A 23,935-nucleotide genomic window follows, 5' to 3' on the forward strand; every position below is an offset into this window, starting at 1 on the left:
GAAAATCTCAATATCAATGATAACTTTTGCTCTTTCATATGTATTATTTAATTTGAACCTCATATTCAAAGGAAAGGCTAAACATTGTTAGTCATTTTGCATCTGAGAATACAGATGTAGAAGGTTGAGAGACTTGCTTAAAGTCACACATCTCAATCACAATAAAGTCAGGACACTAAAACCTAGTTCATTTGACTCCATCTGTCCATCCATCCATCCATCCTCCAAATTCTGTACCAGGCAGTAGAAGCACAACTGTGAAAACATTTACCCTAGTGGGTTTTTTTTTTTAATTATATTATACCATGCTACTTCCTAGTACACGTTTTCAAATTATCTGATGTCTTAAAACTCAATATTAAGGCTTCCATGATAAGAATTTCATTAACCCATAGATGCTGATTTTTTTGGGGGGGGGGTGTATACTATTTTATGAACATTTAAATTTCACCAAGAGTTCAAGTATATGCTAGCCATTTGTTCAGATTTTTGAAATAAAGACAAAATGGGCAAACAGCTTTAAGGGTGCAATGTATTTAATTAACACTGCACAATATATTCACCAACTAGACAATCTAAGGGGTGGTATAACTATACACGTAGGAGCACCAAGTATAGGAACAAACCCTGGAACTGGAGGAAAAACCCACCATTCAGGACTGAACAGAGGTCCTTGGTTACTGACAGAATCTCCCCTTGACTTCAGACTTGAGACAAACCGAGGGAGTCTGTCAGTATACAGAGACCACTGCCTTCAGGACCAACACACAGCAACAGGATGGACTGGCCAGAGCCAATTCAGATTGTGGGGACCGGTCTGAAGCGAGCAAGGTCGGCTGGAGGCTGGAAATGTCGCAGCTGAAGGCCAGCATCGGCCGATGACAGCAGCCACCTTCTAAAAGTCGCTGATTTCTCCACAAGTTCCTAATGCTTTTCCCAAACAAGGAGTTGTTGTTTTTTTTTTTAAAGCTCCTGGATATGTGGGATTATATAATTGGAAAACTCTTGAAGACAAACAGGCATGGATTTCAATCAGCAAGTTAACCTCTTGAAGGTTCTTTTTTTAAATCATTAAATTGGGAATAACACCTACCAAAGAATTTTGCTTTGAAGATTTAATGGCCTAATGAAAAGTTCAGCACAGACACTATTACTACCTTTCCTCTTTCTTTCTTTGCAATTAAAAAGGCAAAACGTGCAAAATAATAGAGTTCTTTAGTTCCCCATACTAACCATCTAAAATAGGAAGCCATACATATTACAGTTTGGAGGACTGAGGGAAGGAAATGGCAGAAAGTGGACCAGAGACACACAAGGGGCAAATATTTCCTTAAGCCTGCTCCACAATGTAAAGTAGATAAGGGAAGTTTTTAGACATATACTGAAGACATGTTAGAGAGAACATATTTATTCTTCAGGAGATTAAATTTTAAAATATTTAAGAATGTTAATTAGAAAGTTTTGAAAAAACCTATATCAGTATATTATTCAATAAAAGAGAAATGGTGATGAGTTCAGAGTCAGCTTAACTCACCAGTAAACCGCACATTTACTGACACACAAACACAAATGAGACCATCCTGGAGAGCGATTATATTACTGAAAAAAAGGAGACTGATGGAAAAATAGTGCTTTGACATTATTCACCCACTGACTACAAAGAATGTAAGATAGTCCTAAACTTAGGAATTCCAACAGGAGTGAGAGTGAGAGAGAGCGGAGAGAGAGGCCAATTAGCAAAATACCTAATCTGCTGTGCCATGATGGACAGAAGGCACCAGACTATGTAGATAGGACTTTGAAAGAAACAAAGACATTTAGTAGCAGTTAAGAAAAATAGTAAATTAACCCATGGATGATGTCTGAGGTTAAAGAATCAAATTGTTGAACTGTTAATTATTTTGGGAAGTCTTTTGTTAAATGGTGAAGTATCAGGAGACTGGAAAACAAGGACTTCAGTCTGAAGGTTAAAAAGAAAGAGGGGAGAGGCTGAAAATTATAGAGCTGTAAGTCTAACATCTATATTAGGAAATAAATTTGAGATGATACTTATAGATGAGCTTAATAATACATTTGGAGAAGTACAATTTAATAGGAGTGAGTCAGCATGGATTTACCAAAGGCAATCATGTCAGAAAAAATTTCGTTCCTTTTTAAGTTGAAGTAATAATTGGTTTATGTAAGGGAGAACCAATGAGAAACTGTCAGGATTTTCTGAGATTTTTGGACCTTTTCATAAAATGAATTATTGTACAAAATGTCATGACATGTGTCAGGGCACCCAACTAACAAAAGGGGATGAAAGTTAATGGGGTTAAAAATAGAGGGCCAAAGAATTTGGGAAAAGACTGCGTTCTACAAGGCTCTCTATATATCAGAACACTAATGTTTTTAATTAATGATGAAGAAAACCTTTTATATTACGAAATTTGAATATAGCTCTAAATGAGAGGGAATGGTTAAGATACAAAAGGCTATAGCTGTTTTATCTTAACCGTGATAAATTAAGCAAATGGGCTCAGAGGTGGAATATGAAACTTAATCTGCCTAAGTATAAAGTGATGCACTTGGATAGAATTAAGGAATCAGTTAAATATAGTTTAAATGGTACTGAACTGGTTACCACTAGAAAGAAAAAGGATTTGGAATTTTGGTAAGAGTCAAACTTTCACATTCTTATTCTTATAACTGGGTAAGAGAAATGCTATGGAATGAAGTTAAATAATACATGTCATAAAGAATTTAAAAACTGACTATCTTATAGGAGAATAAAAAATTCTAATCTGTGAAGAGGGTTTGATAGATTCATGTGCTATCATCCTGCACAGGCAATAATCTAATGTATATTGTAAATGATTAAGTATTGATATATATAAAGACTAATGAAAATCATATCAATACAAATATGATAAAAAATATGACAGTAGAAAAATTAAGGAAATTAGGAAAAATACCATCCCATCACTTAATGCTTAATTTCCCCTAATAAGAGAACACCATTTGATTATTACCTTTGGAAAAGGCAGAAACATTTAATACATTTAAAGTCCCAGCTTCTCAGATGAAAATATGGAACAACTAAGCCAACCTCCTAGTCTCCACGCAGCGCTCATCCTGCGGGAAAGTGGCCACTCCACGCCTGGGCCCTCCGGGCGCGTCTGTGCAGGCGCAGGGAGCACAGCTTCAATTTGAGCCGTGGAGGCATAACATCGAGTCTGTCTCTTGGAGTCCATGAGAAAAAACATCTTCTTCGTAGGCACAAGCAGCAGAGCCCTGGCACACCCCCTCCACTCTCTCCTTGGCCCTCTCCATCTCAATCCTCAGGTTATTTTTAAAGTATTCTGAAATATTACCACCCAAGTCCAATTGAAGGTCACCTGTATTGCAAACATAAAGTGTGTGTAATTCTTTCTCAAGGTGTAGTGAATGAACACCAAGCTTATTCATGGATAAGAGAGATGGGAGAAATACAACTGCTAAAACTATGAAGCTCAAATAAAGATCACTTTTGAGATGAAATGGATTTCACGTAATAGAGAACAAGTGTAATGTACAATGACAGAAAAGATTCTGGCCACTTGCAATCTGACATCAGTTTTGCGGGACTAATGTGATCGTATAATCTCATCATATTAGATCTAGAGTGGACCTAAATGAACCTCTTTAGAAGTTTAGGGGTCAAGGGAATCCTGTTCTTTTAAAAAGAGAAGTACCTACAGAAAAGGGTACAACTCAGAGAAGAGCTTGAGGAATTTTCCCCAACTGAACACAACCGCGTCCCAACACCAGGGATAAGAAGGAGAACCAGGGCCGCCTCTCCTCATCCCAGGGACTGCTGGCCCCAAGGGGACACAGACTCTGCTCTCTACACCACAGATTAGTCTTGGCTGCTTTTATATTTAATAAAGAATGAAGTCATACAGAATATACTCCTTTTTGTTTGGCTTAACTCCATCCAGTGATACAATGGTGAGATTTATTCATATTGTTGCTTTAGCTGTAGTTCAATCATTCTCATTGCTGTAGAGTATTCCATTAGGTAAATATGCAACCTTTCTACACTCTACTTGATGGACATCCGAGTAGTTTTGGGTTTTGACTATGATGAGTATATCGATTATCGAGTATAAATAATAAAGGACAATTTCAAGTAAAAGATTAAAGTTGTCACTGCAGATAAAAGAAACAAAATGCAGCTATATGCTGTTTATAAGGCAGCTGGTATAGCTATACAATATAAAACACAGAATGATGGCAAGAAGTATTACTACAGAGAAAAAGGAACATTTCATAATTATAAGAGAATTATATATTTTTTCTTTATCTTAGGTGTGTATGTGTATAAAACAAACCTAAAGTTCCAAGTATCCAGTGATTTATCTTTAAAATATGTAAAGCCAAAATTAACAGAAAAACAGACAAATCCATAATCATAGTGGGCAACTTTAACATACCTCTCTTAACATAGCTGATAGAGTTAGCATAAAAAAAAAATCAGTAAGAATACAGACAATCTGAACAATACAGTAAAGAAATGAGGTAAGTGACATATAGTAAACACAGAATACAGCACCAAACAACACCGATATTTCTAGTATGTCTCAAACATTTACCAAAACTCACCATATGCTGGGCATAAAGAAAGTATAAACAGATTCTGAAGGATTAAAATAATTCAGACTATGCTCTGTAAGCACAGGAGATATAAGCTAGAAATCAATTTATATTACTATTTCAGTAGTTAACAAAAAGATAATTAGAAAATCCCCAAATGCCTGGAAATCAAATACTACATTTCTAAATAATCCACTTTTATTTAAAAAAAATAAATGACCACTTGTATCTTGTTTTTCAACAAAAGCTACAACCAAAATTAAAGCTCACATATAGCCTTTAATTCTCAGGAGTATGAAACGGAAAATGATATCAAAGTCATTCTTCTAGTTCCCAACAACAATTGAGAAAGAAGACAATGAATCATCAACGGAAGCCAAGAGAGAAGAACACTGGGCAACGATGGATGCTAAGTATTATCACGTCAAACAGTTTACATATTGTACCATCTTGGTTAGATCATACGAAAACTGTGTTGTACGCGTCACTATCCCAGGCTTACAGAGGGGAAGACTGAGACCCACAGAGTTAAAAGAGGGTTTCCAAAGTCATCCGACAGCGGAATGAGAGCTGAAGTCAAAACCTAGCCTGCCCTGAAGGCCATGCACACAGAAACACGGGATGCCACAGTGAGGAGGGGCCTCAGAGATGGCACGGCCCTCACTGCGGGCCCCGGGGAGCACAGCCACAGGAGAACCACTTTCTGCAGAACTGTTTTCCAACAACAAAAAAAATTAAATACCTTATTTTAACATAGACACTTCCAAATATCATCTTAACTAAAATTTAAAATACCCCAAATGACATTATTTACAATCTTTTCTGTTGCTGTTGTTGAACGTTTTCCTTCTCGTGAGACCATTAGATGTTTGATCTACGTGGGAGAGCCAAGTCAGATCCAGAGTGAATCTGTTTATTTGTTCTGGGGTAGTTTGAAAGAACTGCTTCATATGCTTCACTGAATTTTCGATTACAGATTTCTCAACACATGAATAGTGTTGATAGCAGAGAAGGCAGCTGATAGTCACCGTCAGGTCTGGGCCATAACCCACTCTGAAGATTTCAGGCCACCTCCTGACCTTGCACAGTACCATCCATGAGGGATTCCTCCACTGTGCTGCCTACTTCCTCTACCGGACAGCATGGAAGCAAGAGCCCGCTTCAGTGTCTCACTTCACACGGAGGAAGGCGCGTTCCACACATTCATGAAGGGATCACAGTTGACTCAGAATTACAAGGTGAAAAAGTCAATCTAAGAACTATGCCGTTTTAAAGTTTTCTCTTAACTGAGCTAAGTTTATCAAAGCAAATCTATTACTGATGAGCCATCTTGCCTTGCACGGGGTGAATAAACAAGTGACACCCCACAGGCACCACATGGATTCCGTTTGTCAAAATACTGAGGAATGCTACTGTGACTTATATAGAAGAAGGATCCAAAAGAATCATAAAAATACAAACAGAAAACTAGGATCCTATGCACAAGAGCATCACACACATACACAAGGAAACTAGGATAATTTTTCTAAAAAAGATTTTATACAAATGATATCTCAAAACAGAACTCTCAGCATCACTAGGGCAGCAATGGCGTAAGCAAAGAGTCTGTCCTTTCTGTGAGAACAACAAAAGGAATGTGTTTCTTTGGGCTGCAATTAGCTTCCTCCCCCTTTCTTTGCTGTTTACTTCATTTAAGAGCTAGAGACACCTTATTTTAGGAAAATAACCTACTTTTAATGTCTAATTGGTGCAATGGAAGAGAGAGACAGAATGCGTCAATATTACATCTTGAGAAGCTGAAATAGTGAAACTACCTTGAAAATGGTACTTTGCTGACAACCTACCATCAGTTTAGATCATTCTGCTTGGCCATTTCTTGAAGCACCAGCTTTTAGGCAATATTTCTGACATCTGCATTGTCATGCACTCATATTAGTAAAGAATCCATAGGTACTCATGGCCAGAAGCTATTTCCATTTGACTTTATCTGTTTTTGTGAACTACAGCTGATAAACTGTCTAGTTCAAAACCTTTTCAGTAACAACCTCACCAAAATGCAAAGAATATTGACCCCCGTTTTTCTTTTTCAAAAACAGACGTGGGTACAACAGAGATTACTAAATCAGATGTTTTACCATGACTTTAAAGAGTCGATCTGATGAGTATAAACAGAGAAATTTGAGAGCACATCAGCAGAAAACAAATAATAACCTTACATGCAGTGTCAAATGGATTAGGACTATTATTCTACCTCAAATTACTCAACAAGTTCTGTTTCTTTCACTGTAGACATTACATGAACCAATGTCATTTACATAGTTTGCAAAGGCAGCCTTGCATCTGGGGTGGGATTTCACACAACTTTCAAACACTAGTGTCACTTCGCCAGCATCAGCAACAACACCCACAATCCTTTGCACTGATCATTCTCGGCACGAGAGTACTGTGCTAAGAGCTTCATAGCCAAGATCTTTTTAAATTCTCACAATAACCCTTTAAATAGATCCTACCACATCGATTTACGTACGAGAAATCTAAGGTGATGAGATGAGCCTGCCTGCAACCCACACAGCCAGGACGGGGAGGAGAGTTTACATACAGCTCCAACTACTCCCAAAGCACCTGCCTTAAACATCCCCTGGGTCCCCTGGCATCCCCTGGCATTATTTAAATACAGTCCTGTTTGGGCTACAGTTGGAACTTCCAGCAAATGTCCTGCAGGGGAATACCTCTTCCGACAGGTCCCATACGCACCATCCATCACCCGGCTACTCCGCACGGAAGAACTCCGCACTCAAGGCCCCCTTGTTCACTAAACAAAAGGCTGGGCCCCAGGGGTCAACGTGCTTAACCCTGCAGTTGGTGATGCATCTCTGATCCTTCCACAGCATCTGACGGCCAGTCCAACAAGGCCAGAGTGCTCTCAGCAGCCTCTGCCATCACCAACGTTCCCTGAAACCCGTATGACGGTCCCTCCTAATTTTGGGGACACGTGTGGCACTCTGTTACCCCATCCAGGTTCTCCTGCTCTCCTCAGTCACATTCTTCTCCTTTCCAGGTACTTACTGGAAAACCGTGGTACAAGGGACAGGGCAGGCATAACATTTTAAATCACAAACATTTTTTGAAAAAGATTAAAAACCTTATCAATTAGCCAAAATACGAAGCTCAAACAACTACTACTGTTTCAGCTCAACCGTGTTTTGAGTATTTGCTATTAATAACTCTGCTGTCCTGCAATGATTATTTCGTCATATTTGCTCTTGATGAAATATAATTGAACAGACCTATTTTCATAGTTGAGGGGGATAAGACCAAGTGTTCTTTTTTATAAGTCTTGAAGCAGATACTATCACACATGCTACTACATTTAAATAAATGCTGGTAATGCACAAATAGCCTAGTAACTATTGTGATGAGTGAAGCATTTTATATAATAGTTTTAGTTTCTTACCAGCGTGCAAGTAGGCCAGGTCAGGGTTTTCGATGTCAGGATGCTGTTCTTTCAAGTGGTTCCGAAATTCCACAGGGACGTTAGTTCCATAGTCACACTTGGGGCAGTTGTACATCTTGACTCCTTCATGTTTGCCCGTATGTAGAATGTGTTTGCGGATATTTTCAGCACAGTTTGACCTACCAAGTAAGAAAGAAAAGTAAACAGAATTAAGGTCAAATCAATAACATGAGACCACAGATCATGATGGCAGTGACCACTCATGTAGGCCTCACAGGTGTCAGGTGCTATGTATGCTATAAGTGTTGTGCTCTGTAAGAGTTAACATGAATCCTATGAGGCTGGGAGCTTTTGTAACCTTGGTGCTAATTTCTAGGTTGGCTTTTACCTGAGCGATTCATTTCTATGCAGAACTGGAAACACAAAGTCCCAAGTTCTATGATTTTAATATCAAATTATTCTGGTACCACTTGAGGGCAGTGAAGGAGTTTCCTTAATCCCGAGAACACACCTTGCACCACGGAGTACTGATACAAAGGCAAGCCCCGTCACCTCCACTGAAATTGGAGCACTAAGGGAAAAAAGATGCTTGACTTTTAGACCTGTCAAGTGAGCAGCTTCTAAGTAAGGCTCTGAGATAGTCTGACGATAGAAGAGTAGCTGGAAACAGCCCCTCAGCCCACAGCTGGGCAATGCGCAAAGTCCCAGTGAGGCTCCTGTACTGGTGTAGGTTTGAAGAGGGTGGACTGAATAAATACAACTCAGGGTCTGTGTACTGCCCACCAAACTGTCCCTGAAAATAGGCTCCTCTCCCGCTGCTTTCCTGCAGACGCAGAAATGCAAGGCCTGAAACGGCCAGAACCCCGGGCACAGGGAACTGCTCACGAGGCAAACTGTTCCGCCTGCTCCCAGCCCTCTCAGCACAGGCACCGCGACTGCGCCCCCGACCCCGTCCACACGTGCAGCTGCTTCCCTTCCGTCTCTGTCGTCGTTAGAGTAGTAGTAAAAGGCGCCCAGCCCAGGTTCAAGCAGGTGTGTGTGTGTGTGTGTGTCTGTGTGTGTGTGTGTCTGTGTGTGTGTGTGTCGGGGGTGAGGTGCTCAACCACAAAGAAACGAAGAATCAGATGGCCTCAGATTTCCAACAGAGCGAAATGAAGTGCCCGAAGAAAATCAAGCACTATGTTTATCAGTCTTCCCTGCAGGTACTGCTGACGGATAAAATCCTGTAGGACGATGTCTGAAGAAAAGGTTCCATGTCCAGAAAAAGTTAGGACATGGTAGGTATTTAGCAAACGCATCTCACGACGCACTGATTCAGATCATGAGGGCTCCACAACGAAGCTTTCTGTGGCTCCGCACGGCCGCAAGACTTCTAAGTGGAATTATGCTTCTGTGTAATACGTAACTGCACCCAGGAACGCACCCTGGGAGCACTGGTGAAGAATACAAAAATGGTTATAACCCCAAATTTTAGAATAGCTATGGTGTCACTCATACGTAGAGGCAGCAAACACCTTCAGAAACGCAAAGACTCGGTAGACATGCTAGCTGTTCACTCAGGACCAGAGGAGGGCGGAGCGGTGTCATCAAGCAAGCAGAGCTCACGGCCGTGGCGCTGGGAACAGTGCCCCACAGGGACGGCCTTTCCTTCCAGCACGTGGAGGAGCTGACCTACAATCACCTTCCTCCTGAATGGTAGCCTACGCTGTGCTGACAGCCCTACAGCTGGACCCGAGACACTCCTTTGGGAAAGCTTCTGCTACTTCCCCCCCATCCCCAGGCAGGGCCTGGCATCAAATGTACACATCGGCTCTATATGGGTAGGAAGATGAAGTCAGATTCCTCTCAGCCTAGACTAGAAAGAAACACACCAGGCCGCTAATGCCCGATGCAGCAATGCCCATTTCTTTTTTTTCCAAACATACTTTAATGATTTACATATTAATGCTTACATATTTTTCAAAAAACTTAAATAACACCAAAGAAGATGGAGGAGGAGGAAGAGGAGCGGGAGGGGGAGGAGCGGGAGAGGGAGGAGGGGGAGGAGGGGGAGGAAGAGAACGGGCGCAGCAGAGATGTTCTCAGCTGTGTGCACTTTGCCTTTGGCAAGGGCTCTGTCAAGCTCTGTGTTGAGTCTCTCTCAGAACTTAGACTAAATCTGCATAAGACAGTTAGTGAACGTACGCATGTACAACTTATCTTTCTTGTCACTACTGGATTATCAAATTTGCTTTCTATATAAATTCCCTACTGTTAATTAATAAGCACTGTAATAGGGTAATGATGGGTAAGAACCTCACGTGTTCTGTGTGCCTGCCACTGGCCTGGCTACTTTGACACTGTCCCAGGACCCCGTGGCAGAGACTGTTGAGGGACCATCTCGGAGATGAGTATCAACGGCTACAGGGCTAGAAAAGTGGTTAAGACAGAATCTGAATGTCAATTTTCTGTGCTCAGGGGCAGGGCATTTCAGGCACACCACAGTCCTCCTTCCTTACAGTATTTACGTATCAAAGGTACTGGCACATTCTAAGAAAAGAGTAGGGTTCTAGAGTCTCTTAAATGTATAAATATTCTTGGAATAAATAACAGCTCTGCATCAAGTTGACAGAAGTAACACAGAAAACCATCTGAAGGCAGATGAGACAAATGTCCACTCTGTGCGAGTGAAAAGGAAGAGGACCAGTTGGGGAACTCACTGGGTGAACTGTTCCAAGTCATTCTCTGAGTCAATGGATCTCCCAATCGTTTTCCATGGCATCACAGACACCCCCTAAATTCACCACTGTTTACTGACATCGGGGAGTGAAAACAAAACCTACTACTGTACTTAATTATTACTGTCTATGAGGACTGTTGAGTCTTTGGTGCCACCTATATTATTTCCTTATGGAAAAAGCTAGGCATAAAGAGTCATCAAAGACAATCACTGATCAAGTGAGGAAATTAAAATTACCCAAGTACACACATTTCAGTGTATGATGTCTACTTAAATGGGGGACGATATAAGCAACAAATCCTAACCTTCGGTGAAGGAAGAAAGAGATGACTTTGAAAACTGAATATTTTGTTTTTGAGAAGTGTGTATCTTGGATAAAAATAAAGCAATATCTCTTAGTATGTCAATAGCACGTGGAATCTAATAATCAGGGGACTATTACTGAAGCAAGTGAAAGTGGGGAGGGAGGATTAAAAAGACGAGAGCCTTCTTTTTATTTAAAAATATAGACTAAAAACAAGAAAGAAGTGGTGTGGAACTTGGTATTTCAGGTTAAGGATCGTTTCATACATATATTTTATACCTATTTATTTTTATTTATTATATATATATATTTATATCTTTTATTTTATGTAAAGAATACATCTGTGTGTATACTTATAATTCTGTTTTATACACACATATAAGAAACATTAAATATATGCAAACAAGAAGAAAAAATAGTCAATGTCTGTCTGCAATAGAAAAGATACATTTCATCTATTTCGTTGGTAATAGCGTATTTGCATATTATCATAATTTGTCCTGCATCTAATGTCATGCAACATAAAATTTTTTAAAATACTGAGACCAAAAGGAACCTTTCACACCTACAAAATCAAACTATTTCAATCCAAGCCTAAAAAGTAAAAGCTATAACATATTATATCAACATCATTTAAAGCAGAACACCTATAAAGTAGGGGCAAACTGCAATCCCTATACTTGAGACTATCCTAAAACAGGTAGCTGACTATGCAGCAATGTTATAAGATTCAGTGAACAATAAGTAGATTGGGTAACTTTAGCCAAGGAATTCTGAATGACATTGAGCCCCAAAATGATATTCTTCCCCAAAACAGAACTTCCAAGTAGTAATTAGAATGGTAAGTTGAAGAGGGACAAATGAAGAGCAGGTCAGGCAGGAGAAGTAAGGATGGCCTAGGGGCTTCCCTGGCGGTCCAGTGGTTAGGACTCCACGCTTCCACTGCAGGGGGCACAGGTTCGAACCCTGGTCAGGGAACTAAGATCCCACATGCCATGTGGCATGGCCAAAAAACAATAAAATAAAGTAGAAAAGGATGTTCTAAGACATTATTTCAAACAGGGTCTGACCTAGATTGCCAGGAATTAACAGCAGTTAAACCAAGTGGGCATACAATCATTAGGAGTGGGTGACTGAATATGTCTTCAGTTGGACATTGATTTTTAAGGTAGAGAGTGTATTTTTGTCCCATGTTCATAGATTGGAAGACTTAATATTATCAAGATGGCAATACTCCCCAAATTGATGTACAGACTCAGTGCAATCCTATCAAAATCTCAGCTGGATTTCTTATAGAAATTGACATGCTGATCCTAAAATTCACAAGGAAACACATGCGACCTAGAAAACTCAATACCATCTCACAAAGAACTAAGTTGAGGACTCACACTTTCTGATTTCAAAACTTATGAAGCAACAGTAATCAAGACAGTGTGGGACGACAAAAAGAACAGATGTAGGAGCTCTTAGCAGGGAAAGTGGGACCACCGTTCCATGGGAAGTTAGATGCCGCAGCGCAGGGCTGCAGGCTCCTTGTGGGGAGCAGGGATCCGTGCCGGACTTGCTGGGCCCGTGAGCGCAAGCACTGGGTTTACGGGGAAGGCCTTCTAAATTATGAGGACGTTTCACATGAAATTGTGAAATAGGACACGCTGAAAATCTTGAGGCAGCTTTACATATACGTACATACATATGTGTATAAATATATAAAGCGTGGGCTAGGCAATTAGCAAAAGGACCAGAGATGTGACCTGACTAATTTTACGGCTTCTTAAAAAATATGTAATAAAGGAAATATTTTATTCAGTTCAAAAGCAGTGCATTTTAAAATAATAAATTAATAAAATAAACCACAAGTGCTTCTAGAACGCCAAAAGATTATGTCAGTACTACACGCTCACTATTAACACAAAAGCATGTTAAATTTATGTTATTTAACCTAATAAGAAGGAAGCTTAAAAAAAAAAATCCTAGTGAATATTTTTTTCCTCTTTTGATGCATATTATTTCAGTTATTAAAAAATAACGCACCGCTGAAGTTGAAGAAACATACCTTCACATATTTCAAACATCAAACAGTCTAGTGATAGACAGATATAGTAAAGCCTCCTCCCAGCACGGGCCGATCACCCCCACCTCTACCAGGGACCCGGGATCCCTAACTTCTTATCAATCTTTTGGGAGAATTAAGAATGGTTTTTCCAATCCACAAACACACTGTATCTTCTCTTCTCCCCTCTTCTTGTATGTAAATTTCTTGGCATAACACATGTCAGCAGCACCTTCGTCTGCCTAACAACAGAGCGTGGGGATGTTGTTTCCACGTGACTATGTAGGAGCAGAGTGTCCTTCCTGATGCCTCCCTCTACCCTCCCCTACTCCCTCCCTCTGCTCCGCCTCCTTTCCTTCCTCTATTAATAGCCAGGCAGTATTTCATGGTAAGGACAGAGAGTATTATATTTAACTGACCCTCTACTGATGAACATTTAGGTTGTTTCCAATCATTTGCTAGTATAAACAAGGTTGCAATGAATCATCTTGTGAAACACTTTCCATTTCTCAGGATGCCAAGAAAATCTCAGGATGCCAAGTGGAATTGCTTCCAATGGCAATGGGCATATGCTTTTGTAATTTTGATAAATGCTGCCCAACTGCCCTCCAGAGGAGTTGTAGCAATTTACACTTCCACCAACAATGATCGAGAGAGTCTGTTTCTGCACATTCGTGCCACTGTAGTGTGTTGTGTTACCAAACTTTCAAATTTTTGCCAACTTGGTGGGTGAAAAATGGTAGCTCACTGGGGTTTCAATTTTTAACCTTTAGAAGTTTTAATCTGCATTTCTCTTGTAACGAATAAAGTTTCTTCGAATATTGAAATGTCATATGGATTTTCTTTTCTCTGTACTGCTTTTCCATATTTTTGATCAGTTTTTTTTCTAAGGGTTGTTAGGCATTCTCTTATACATAAAGGAGGTAGATACTTTATGGCAAAAGTAACAAATATTTCTTCCTTAGTTTCCTTTAGACTTTGCTTACAGCATCTTCTGAAAAGCAGAAGTGTTTTATTTTGTTCATCTTTTGTCCTATGGCTTCCTTACTTGGAGGTCATAAAAGGATTGTCCCAAATTTGGTTCTAGTACTTGAATAGTTTCATTATGTTCCACTAAATATTAGATCCCTTTCAAAATTCTCCTAGAGTGTGGTGTGAACTGTGGATCCAGACTGCTAGCCAGAGCTGTCAAGACAACATCTTAATAGTCTACCTTTCCCCCACTGACTTGAAATGCTACCTTCATCAATATTTTATTTATTTTAAGCTAATTCTGGATTTCCTATCCCAGTCTGCTGGTCTGTCTATGCCTGCGTCCATCTGTTACAATGAACCAAACTGCACAAGGCTCACATCTGGTAGAACTCATCCTTCTGCATTGCTCCTTTTCCTCCCAGGTCACAACTTCCCACCCAAGCCATCAGGTCGTCAATCACATGACTGTGCTGGTGAGCTGGTGTGGCAAACATCATGAGTTAACTATGGAACCAGACAGAATAAAGTAGTATCACTAAGACACAATCAGGTAATTTCTATGTATTTATTAACATGTACTGGTAATACTGTCTTACCGATAAAGAAAAGGAAATGCAGAGAGAGCGGGCACAGATGTCATGCGCTAACGTGCACACACATCCCAATGAACATTCCTTTCCTAGTTCCCCAAGGGAAGCTATGTACCTGCCTCACCACTCCCAAACTCCTGTGTGAAATTAAAGACTGTCTTGGTCTACTGCTAATAATCTGACAGGTTGTGTATGTAAATGGACATTAAAATCTTCTGAAAGTTCTACTTAAAGAACTGTGTTAGTTTTCTTTAACATTCTCCCTTCCACACTTTCTGACCATGGAGTATTTTGTTGTTGTTGTTGTTGTTTTATGGGAATAATATATGTATCTCATAAGGCTGTCATGAGGGTTAAGGTAAATGATATTACACAAGTTCAGAAAATACAGGAGGTACTCAGTTCGCTTTTGATTACTATTGCTAGTCTTTCTATTAAATGCAGTACAGTTCAACTATTTGGATCATCATTAGCAATTTTCTCACTGTATACGAAAGGCAATTTCAATTCGTTTGAAAAATAGATTCCCCAAACAGTTATATAGTGCATGCATGCATATATGTTTAGAAATGTGATTCCTTTTTCTGCCTGTTCAGAATATACTTTTTGAACTAATACCCTTGAAAAGAATTACTCTGTAGTTAAGTTTGCATTGGAACAAGTGTATTATAGTACATATTTATCTAAAAGTTCAGTTGAAAGAGGCTTCTACTGTATCTTTAAAAGAGTAATCCAAAATGAATAAAGAATAATCCAAAGGAAGTCTTTTTGTAAACTAAATTTAAGACGTTTTCACATTTTTTTACCAGTAGTATTTAATTATAAATTCACTGAGCAAAAACTGAGTCTAAGAAAGCCTGGGAAATCTCCAAGGGAGAAGAAAATAAAGCTGTGAGTCACTGCAGGTGGCAGGCAGTAACCAATACAGCAGCTCAGGGCTTCTTCCACAATTTATGTAACACAGCCCAGGATACAGTCCTCTGCCACTTATGTTCTCACGAAAGGACCCATAAAGAAAGAGCCTGGTAATTTTAGATTATTAAACAGTTGTGCTGGTTAAATTTAAAATTGGTTAGAGGGTACAAGAATAAAGAAGTTCATATTCCTCTGGTTAAAATGGAACATTTTATCAACGATGTTTAGCAAACAGATGAATGTCATTGGGAGTGTTGAACGCAATACATCATCAGGACAAAGAACACAAAGACCAATGTATACAAGGGATAAAGATGTCATTTCAGATCAATGAGGAAATGATGGGTTATACAACAAATGGTGTTCAGTCAATTGCCTATCACGTGGGGAAGAATAAGTTAGACTCTTGTGGTCTTATACCATGCAAAAATAAATGCCATTTGGACTTTAAGATTAACCTAAGGACACTAAATTATAAACGTGCTAGAAGAAAATACAAGAAAATATTTTTATAATCTTGATTTGAAAGAGCTTTCCTGAATAAAATTCAGAACACAAATGCTATAAAAAGATGTAGCAAAAACACTTCATAAAACTTAAAACTGCTATATAGCATAATAGTCATAAATAAAGTTAAAAGACAGGGCAAAGAAATGGACAAAATATATGAAACATATATAAAATGATTAATATACAGACTACAAAATGAGTACCTATGATTAATAAGAAAAAAGATACAAATCTTAAAAACTGGATAAAAAACATAAGCAAGAAATTCCTAACTGGAGATCTACAAATGGTTATGTAAGCATTAAATGACTCTAGTAACCAAGGAAATACCAATTAAAGCCTAAGGTAACAGAAGGGCAAAATTTAAGAAGACTGGTAGCATTAATGAATGGTAAGGGAAACGAATGCCACTGGTAAGTGTCAGTTAGCAAAGGCTTTGGGAAGACGTCTGATGACAGCCTTCAAAAGTAAAATACACACATACTCTTGGACTTAGCAGTTCATTTCTAGAAGTTATCCACAAGGAGAATCATTAAACCATTATTTATGGCTAAACACTAGGGGAGAATGTGAAACTAGATGTTTGCTTACAAAGGAAATGAGCTGTTAATTTACAATGACCCACACTACGGATTTCCATGCTGCTGAGAGGTAAGCGTTACCCTGCAAGCCTGCTTCCCAGAGTAGGAGCCGCTCCCCTACAGAGCTCCATGGAAGCCAACTACATGCTGGTAGAACGCTGGGAGGGCGGGCACAGCCCGATCACAGGAAAAGCAAGGGCACCCCCAGCCGTGAGTGTTCACGTGGTGCCAGAACAAGGCAAGCGACCTGGCAGGCCAGGCCACACGACTGCTCCCGCACAGCCCTGACCTCACGCCATCCAGGGTGGACTCCCCAAGCCGTGGAGCTGACCAGTCCCATGGTGCCTTTCCCAGTCTGACGCCAGGCACTGCAACGTCCCTGAGTGTGGCTCCAGAGAACCACAGGTGTGACAGGTACAGAGACAGGCTGAGGGGAGGAGTAATGATGACACGCCTGTCTCTGAATCTCCCTCAAGTGCTACGGAGGAAGCCCTGGTGTGTGTGGGTGCAGCTCATCTTTCATCCCTATTTGTTGGACAAAAGCCACTCAACAAAATAAGGTACACCTTATGTACTACCACGGAAAAACTTCCAAGACACACTGTTAGGTTAAAAAAAAAATAAAGCAAGTCCCAGGTAAATACATATAAGAATCCTTTCAGCTTTTGAAAACTATACAATATACTCATATAGATACACAAATGCATTAAATGGGTATTAGAAGAAAGCCTAGCAAACTATTGATGGTAATTATATGTATGGAAAGGTTTCCAAGGCAGAGGGAACTTCTACGTTTGCTCAGTATATTTTTGGATCACTTGGATTATTCATGAGAATATCTTTAAGTTTTACTCATGTAAAGCAAATATAATCAAAACATGCAGTTTAAAAACAACTGGATTGGATAGTATTATACAGAATGTAAATGTCATACACAATACAACAGTATAGCTGACATAAGTTGGTAATAGAAAGGAAAATCAAGTGTAAAGATTCTCATGCTTACATAGACATAATTCAATTTGATGAATCAAGTAAAAGATTTAAGTAAGGTAAGTCAGGTGGTAAAGGTAATCACTTAGAAAACCAAAATGAATACAGTAAAAAAATAGGGGAGAGAGGAGAGGTGTAGCGGTAAACCACGTGCATGAGCTAACTTCCTGATCTATGACAACAACCGGACGCTGCCTATAAACCAAGAAACAGAGAATCAGCAAAGTGTTTAGGTTATCTCTACCAGGGCAAAAATATGAATGATCACAAGTGGTTACGTCAGGAGAGCGGGGCGTGAAGAGGACCTGGAATGGGGCGGGATAGTAAGACTGACTTTTCAAATGATAAAGTTCAAATAGTAAAAATAATATACAATAACAGTAAGTTTTATAGGCATCTAAGTAAAATAGATACTTAAAAATAGCAGTATATTTCATTACTTACAAAATTATCCACAGTTTCTTTTTTTGGATAATTTTGTAAGTAATGAAATACACCATTTCTATAAACTCTAAGGCAAAAAGAATTTATAGAAATCAGAAGTAAGCACAAAACACAATCTTCTGAACATTTTCTGCAATATCAAATTTTAATTGGACAATTTCTGGATCACCCTGTTCTAAATTCTACGAATTTTCTTTTTCTTTTTTCCTAACTGATGGCTAACTATTAAATAGGACAGTTCCTATCAGGTCACTTCTCATTGTTTCCTGCTCGTCATAAATCCCAATTCTTTGAAATCAATCGCTGTGACAATAAAAACTGATGTACATTAATTTTTCTCCCCATTTCTCAGCTATAGTTATGTTAACATTTGTTATGTGATATAAGGGGATGTGCGTCATCTGACGATAACACAGAACAGTGTCTCACAGGAAGAAGGAGCCCGTGAGTTCGCACAGGAGTGGATGAAGACGGTCGCCTGACTGACCGTGCTCCAGCCACTGCTCTCCAGGGGCTGGAAGGATCCAGGTTCTGGGCTCTGCCGCTGTGTCGCTGTCAGGTATTCACAGCCCCGTCCCGAGTGCAGCGACCACTACCACGTGCTCACGGAGAAGCCGCCACACGGCAGCCACAGTGCTGGCCCACGTGACTCATGCGTGGGCTCTGCTCACCCGTAGGTCTGAGTGCTGGTCTAAAAGCCACAGGGCAAGGCCAGCCTTTCAGACCCACTGGGAGGTCTTTCAGAACAGAAGTAATTTAAGCCTAATTATCGTTATGATTTCCATGGGAAGTCTATAATTACAAGAAAAGTCTATTTTCGTAGGTATTGATTTATTATTTTCAAAATGAATTTACTCAACAAATATTTATTTAGTGCCTACTACATTAAAAGAAACATAAAAATGAATCATTTTGGTTATATCCTCAAAGAGAATACAATGTGATAGGAGAGATGAGCCATGTACATCAACAACCATAACAAAAGGCCATGCTGCATAAAATGAAACTTAATTTTGAAACAGGGTTGAAAATTCCACCTGTCTACTTACAGGACTGCCACGCCCCCTTCAGTGACATCTTTAATTGAGAATGGCCTAAAATTATCTTGTTTCCACGCTATTCAAAATGCTTGACTGACTTCAACTGACTTCAAATAACACTGATCAACTGCACACTTGCCTATGGATATGCCACTGCCTTTGATAGGATTTGCACACTGCTCTACCGTTCCTTCTATTCCCAAGAGTATGTAGAACTTCCCATCTGTTCCGCACCATTCATGTTCCCACATTTACATCCACTTAAATTCCTTCTCTATTCATATCCCTGCTCGTTTTGGTTTCTACAACCAGTAAGAGGAATAAGCTGCTTTGAATTTAACAACCTGTTCCACCTTCCACTCTGCTGGAGAACAATGAGATTCACAAGGAAGAAATAGTAGGAAGCGACAGTAAGCTCTGTCTCTGTTAGAAACCCAAATTATTTCGTTAGCATTTAACGCTTCAAGAATAGTCCCACTCACACAGTTTGTGTGGTTGTAGAACAGGAGATTGATTTAAACACGTGGCCAGACGTGGCTTGTCCTCCATGGCATATGCAGGGAGGAGGGCCACCCGCCAGTGCAAGCCCTACAGAACCTTGACTTCTCCTTGGTTCTTCTTTAGCCCAAAGAGGAAAAGACAGTTACAATTTCATTAACTGTTCACTTCTCAATATACTGAATATATATTCTCAGTCTAGAGGAAGGTAACTTGCTTTGAGAAAAGTGCAACCTAGTAGACTTTCATCTGCCATGAAGACAAGCTATAAGCTTATATAAGTAAGTTTAAGTAATTACCAGATGCCGTATCCTACGTGCTTATGAGAAAATAAATCCCCGTTCTCTCAGGTAAAAGCGCGTAGCAGACATTAATGGTGGCCTATCCTTTAACAAAACAGAAATATTCCAGCATCCAAATTAGTCCAGCACAATGCCTACAGGGCTTCAGGGAAAAGGCCTTGGTGGCCAACGTTTCACATATTTCAGTTACACAAAATTGTATATATAATTTTGTGTAACTGAATATATATATATATATATATATATATATATATATATATATACATATATACATATATATATATTTTTTAATCACTGACTTGGAATTCTTTTTTTTAATACCATTGGAATCTTTTTTTTTTTAATATTCATTTGTTTTCTTTATTTTTTTTTGGCTGCGTCGGGTCTTCGCTGCAGCGCACAGGCTTCTCTGCAATTGCGGCATGCAGGTTTTCTCTCCCTAGTTGTGGCGCGCGGGCTCCAGGGCGCGTGGGCACACGGGTTTAGTTGTCCCACGGCATGTGGGAGACTAGTTCCCCGACCAGGGATCCAACCCGCGTCCCCTGCACTGGCAGGCAGGCTCTTTACCACTGGACCATCAGGGAGGCCCCTATATATTTTTCTTTACAGCAGGAATCCTGTGAGTCTTTAATATGCTCTTCATTATGCGTCTGAGGAAGGCGGTGCAATACAGCAAGCGTTTCTCAAACTAACGTGACCACAGAAACGTTTTTCAAGGCTGAGCTAACAACGCCGCTTGAAGTTAGTGACTGGTGAAACCAGAACACCAGGTTAGCCGTACACGTCGCTCCTCCTCCCACGCGTTTTCTGTGCAGCCGCGGCGAGTGCTGGTGGAGATCCTTTCCGCTGTTATCTTGCCACGCTTTTTATACTGGACCTTTGAAATAAACAGAGTCCCCACTCCAGCTTTTCATTTCTACAAACCTACGTCCTTACAGCACAGAGTGTTAGTCTCTCCTCTTCTGTTAACTAGCTAATTTAGCAAAGTGAAACGCTGTGAAACCAGGAAAGGCCCGTGGACGAGAGGCCTTCCGAAGAAAAGGACCTTTAACAAAGTTCAGGCAAGTGCAGCCTGCCCCTCCTGCTAAGTCCAAGCAGTCACTGGAATCGTAGTTGTAGGGGAGGCTAAGGAGGGCAGAGAGGTGCACAGAGACGCTCACCAGGGCCTGAACTACGCGCAGGTGTGCGCTTACCGAGCTCTGGCTTGAAATAGCTACACGTAATACTGCTTTACAATTGAAGATATAAATATATGTACTAGTTTACTGTAGCTTTTCTAGTTGAAAGCTTTTCAAACTTACGGTTATATAAGTAAAATTTTTACTGACCCAAAAATACATTTCACAACATTTCTGAGAGTCTGGGCCACACTTGATTTTACTTGGGACAATCTTACAATGTCAAAGAGACCAAAAAAAAATTAAAAGGCTGGATTTAAAATACCCACAGCTTCTGCACACATGCGTAAGAGCACACTTCACTGGGGAGGTATGCAGACCTGATCACAATAATTCACTACATGCCCAAAGACTCCCTTGGTCTATTAGGGGCACGGGAGGGGCTGCCATAAAATTTAAAATACTTCTCAAGTGGCTGAAAGGAGAGCGCATCCCTCACACCTGGTGTACTGGAGGAGCCTGGCCAGCAAGCCACCAGGATTAGAGCGAGGAGGTGTGGCAAATAATAAGACAGAAAGTTTATTTTCTGGCCACAGGAAACAGTGAACTTCCCTGTCTTTGAAAGTCTCTTGAAAGGCTCTTTCTCTGGCTCTAAGTTTATTCCTTACCAAGCTCTCTGAGGTAAGTAAGTGGATACTTACAGTAGATTTAAAATGCATACTTTATTTTGTAAAATTGAGTGCTATCAAGGAGCGTTTAAACCTTTTATAATTGTAAAGTTATGTGATCACTTTTGAAGAAACACTTAAGAGAATCACTGATTACGAGGGGCCATCGAATTTAATAATCTACGTCCTTTCTTACAGAAATGCTCCACGGAATCCGTGTAACAATCATAACTGGTTCATTTCAGTCACTGCACACAACGCTTCCCTTTGTCCCCTGTAAGCCTCTCAAACGTCTTATTTTACAGGAATATACAGTACTCCCGGAAGACATTTTCCCATTTCTATTCTCTTCGACTCCTGCGAGCCCTTGTTCTGTGCGATAAGGCAATCTCCTCCGGGATCGGAGCTGTGTAGTTTCGCACCACGAGTGACAAGGACTCGACTTGAATAACTGCTGTGCGCAGGTTGTAATTATGTCAGCTGGAGTGTTGAACAAGGGGACTGATTAATGTGCGCCCCGGCCCAGGCGCAGTCCCTATCAAAACCTCCGCGCAGGCCAGCAGTGGGGACGGGTTAAAGCAGAAAGACAAAACATGCTGTATCGTCCATGATGGATGAATTGCTCCAACAGTCTTCAGGCAGATGTTCCAGGACAGTATAATATACAATTACTCTGCCTTATCACTTTCCCAGGGACAATAAAGCTTCCTCCTTCTATAGCTCATGTGAGTGAAGGCAAAATTCGTTTTACTTTTACAGCACCGACTCACTTATCATGGTGCCTTGATTGTGCTTTTACAGCTAAGGCAGACATAGCTTCCAGTTTTAAACTAAAAAAGAAAAAAGAAAACCCTTAAAAATAAAACTGGAGCCTTGTTCTGAATCTCTTTTACATCAGAACCCACAACATTTTAGAAGATTGTTGTGTTAAAAATGGATGCAAGGAAGGTAATATGGGTGTGTGCGTGTGTAGTTAAAAACAAGTACACATAACAAGAGGTAGGATTTGGATTCTGTAATCATTACATTCATAACGTCATTTTCACAGGCCATACAGAAATCATTAATTGGAAGGAACATGTAATTAATTTATATATATATATATATATATATATATGCTGATATCGTCCATATATTTCCCAGGCACATAGCTCCTTGAGTCTGAGGGTACATTTCCAATGACACACTTATTCACTGCCATTCCTAGGTGGCGTCTTTGAGAGCCTTCTTCCTTAAGACAGCTGTGTTAGCAGAGAGAGAAAGGAAGCTGCCCCAACTATTTCAATAACACCTTGCAGCCAATGCTAAAATGAACCTACCTCAGGGGCGCTGTGGTGAGTATTTCTACTACCTTTATTTGAACTCATGGAAATGGTGCCAAAAATTTGTTACGAGATGTACAGAACTATCTCAATTTGCAAAGGGAAATGTGCTTTTCATTTTTAAAGTTGAGAAACAAGCTAAAACCAAAATCTGAGAGGCAGCCATACCGTCTTGTGGTAACCATAATTTATAATGAAACAAAGCAGCAAAAATTCCAAGAGAATCAAAGGAAATCCATACAAAATGCTAGTGAATGCAAAAGAAAAGCATACATCAACCTGTGGGGCAATATATATGACTTATTTCCACTTTTTAGTGGTTTAGTACAACTGACACCAACACTCAGCAGTTATAATATACCTTAAGTCATGAAAACAAATCATGTACCCTACCTCACCCTAAGGAGTGATATATTTGCTTTCTCTTTCCATACTATACACACACGAACTCCAATACCCACATGGTCCTTATTATTAACGTTTCTCTTGGTAGGACCATTCCAGTAGAGTATACGTTTCTAGAAATATGGCAATTTGAAGAAGGCAGGGGTCAATCTAAAACAGTGAAATAGAAGTTTTAGTACAAATGGACATAAGAAGTATAATTAAAGCTGTGATTGGTAAAAGAGTTATACCATACCTGTAATTATTTGGAAGCAGTCACGCAAATGAAAGGTAGGTAAAACAAACAGCAAGGGATGTAAATATATATGGGGGTCAGGTGTCATCACAATAAACGTCTGTGAGTTTCCACTGGCTTATGATGTCACTAGAGGGGCCCATGAGATTTACTGGTCTTAGAAAAACCCTAAGACATTAGCAAAAATTGTTTAGAATA

At 39.9% G+C, this 23,935-nt stretch overlaps 1 protein-coding gene across 5 annotated transcripts in view; it reads right to left on the reverse strand.

The window, feature by feature from the left end:
- The window catches only part of ZNF407 (zinc finger protein 407), a 517,289-nt gene that overhangs the window by 236,626 nt on the left and 256,728 nt on the right, over positions 1-23,935 (reverse strand). For all 5 annotated transcript variants that reach the window (XM_082353374.1, XM_082353375.1, XM_082353372.1 and 2 more), the window contains exon 8: positions 8,069-8,247. In XM_082353374.1, coding sequence (XP_082209500.1) covers positions 8,069-8,247 — 179 coding nt within the window. The remainder of the gene's footprint in view (positions 1-8,068; positions 8,248-23,935) is intronic.

Source organism: Balaenoptera borealis (assembly GCF_965194805.1).
Source record: "Balaenoptera borealis genome assembly, chromosome: 14".
NCBI classification, from domain to species: domain Eukaryota; kingdom Metazoa; phylum Chordata; class Mammalia; order Artiodactyla; family Balaenopteridae; genus Balaenoptera; species Balaenoptera borealis.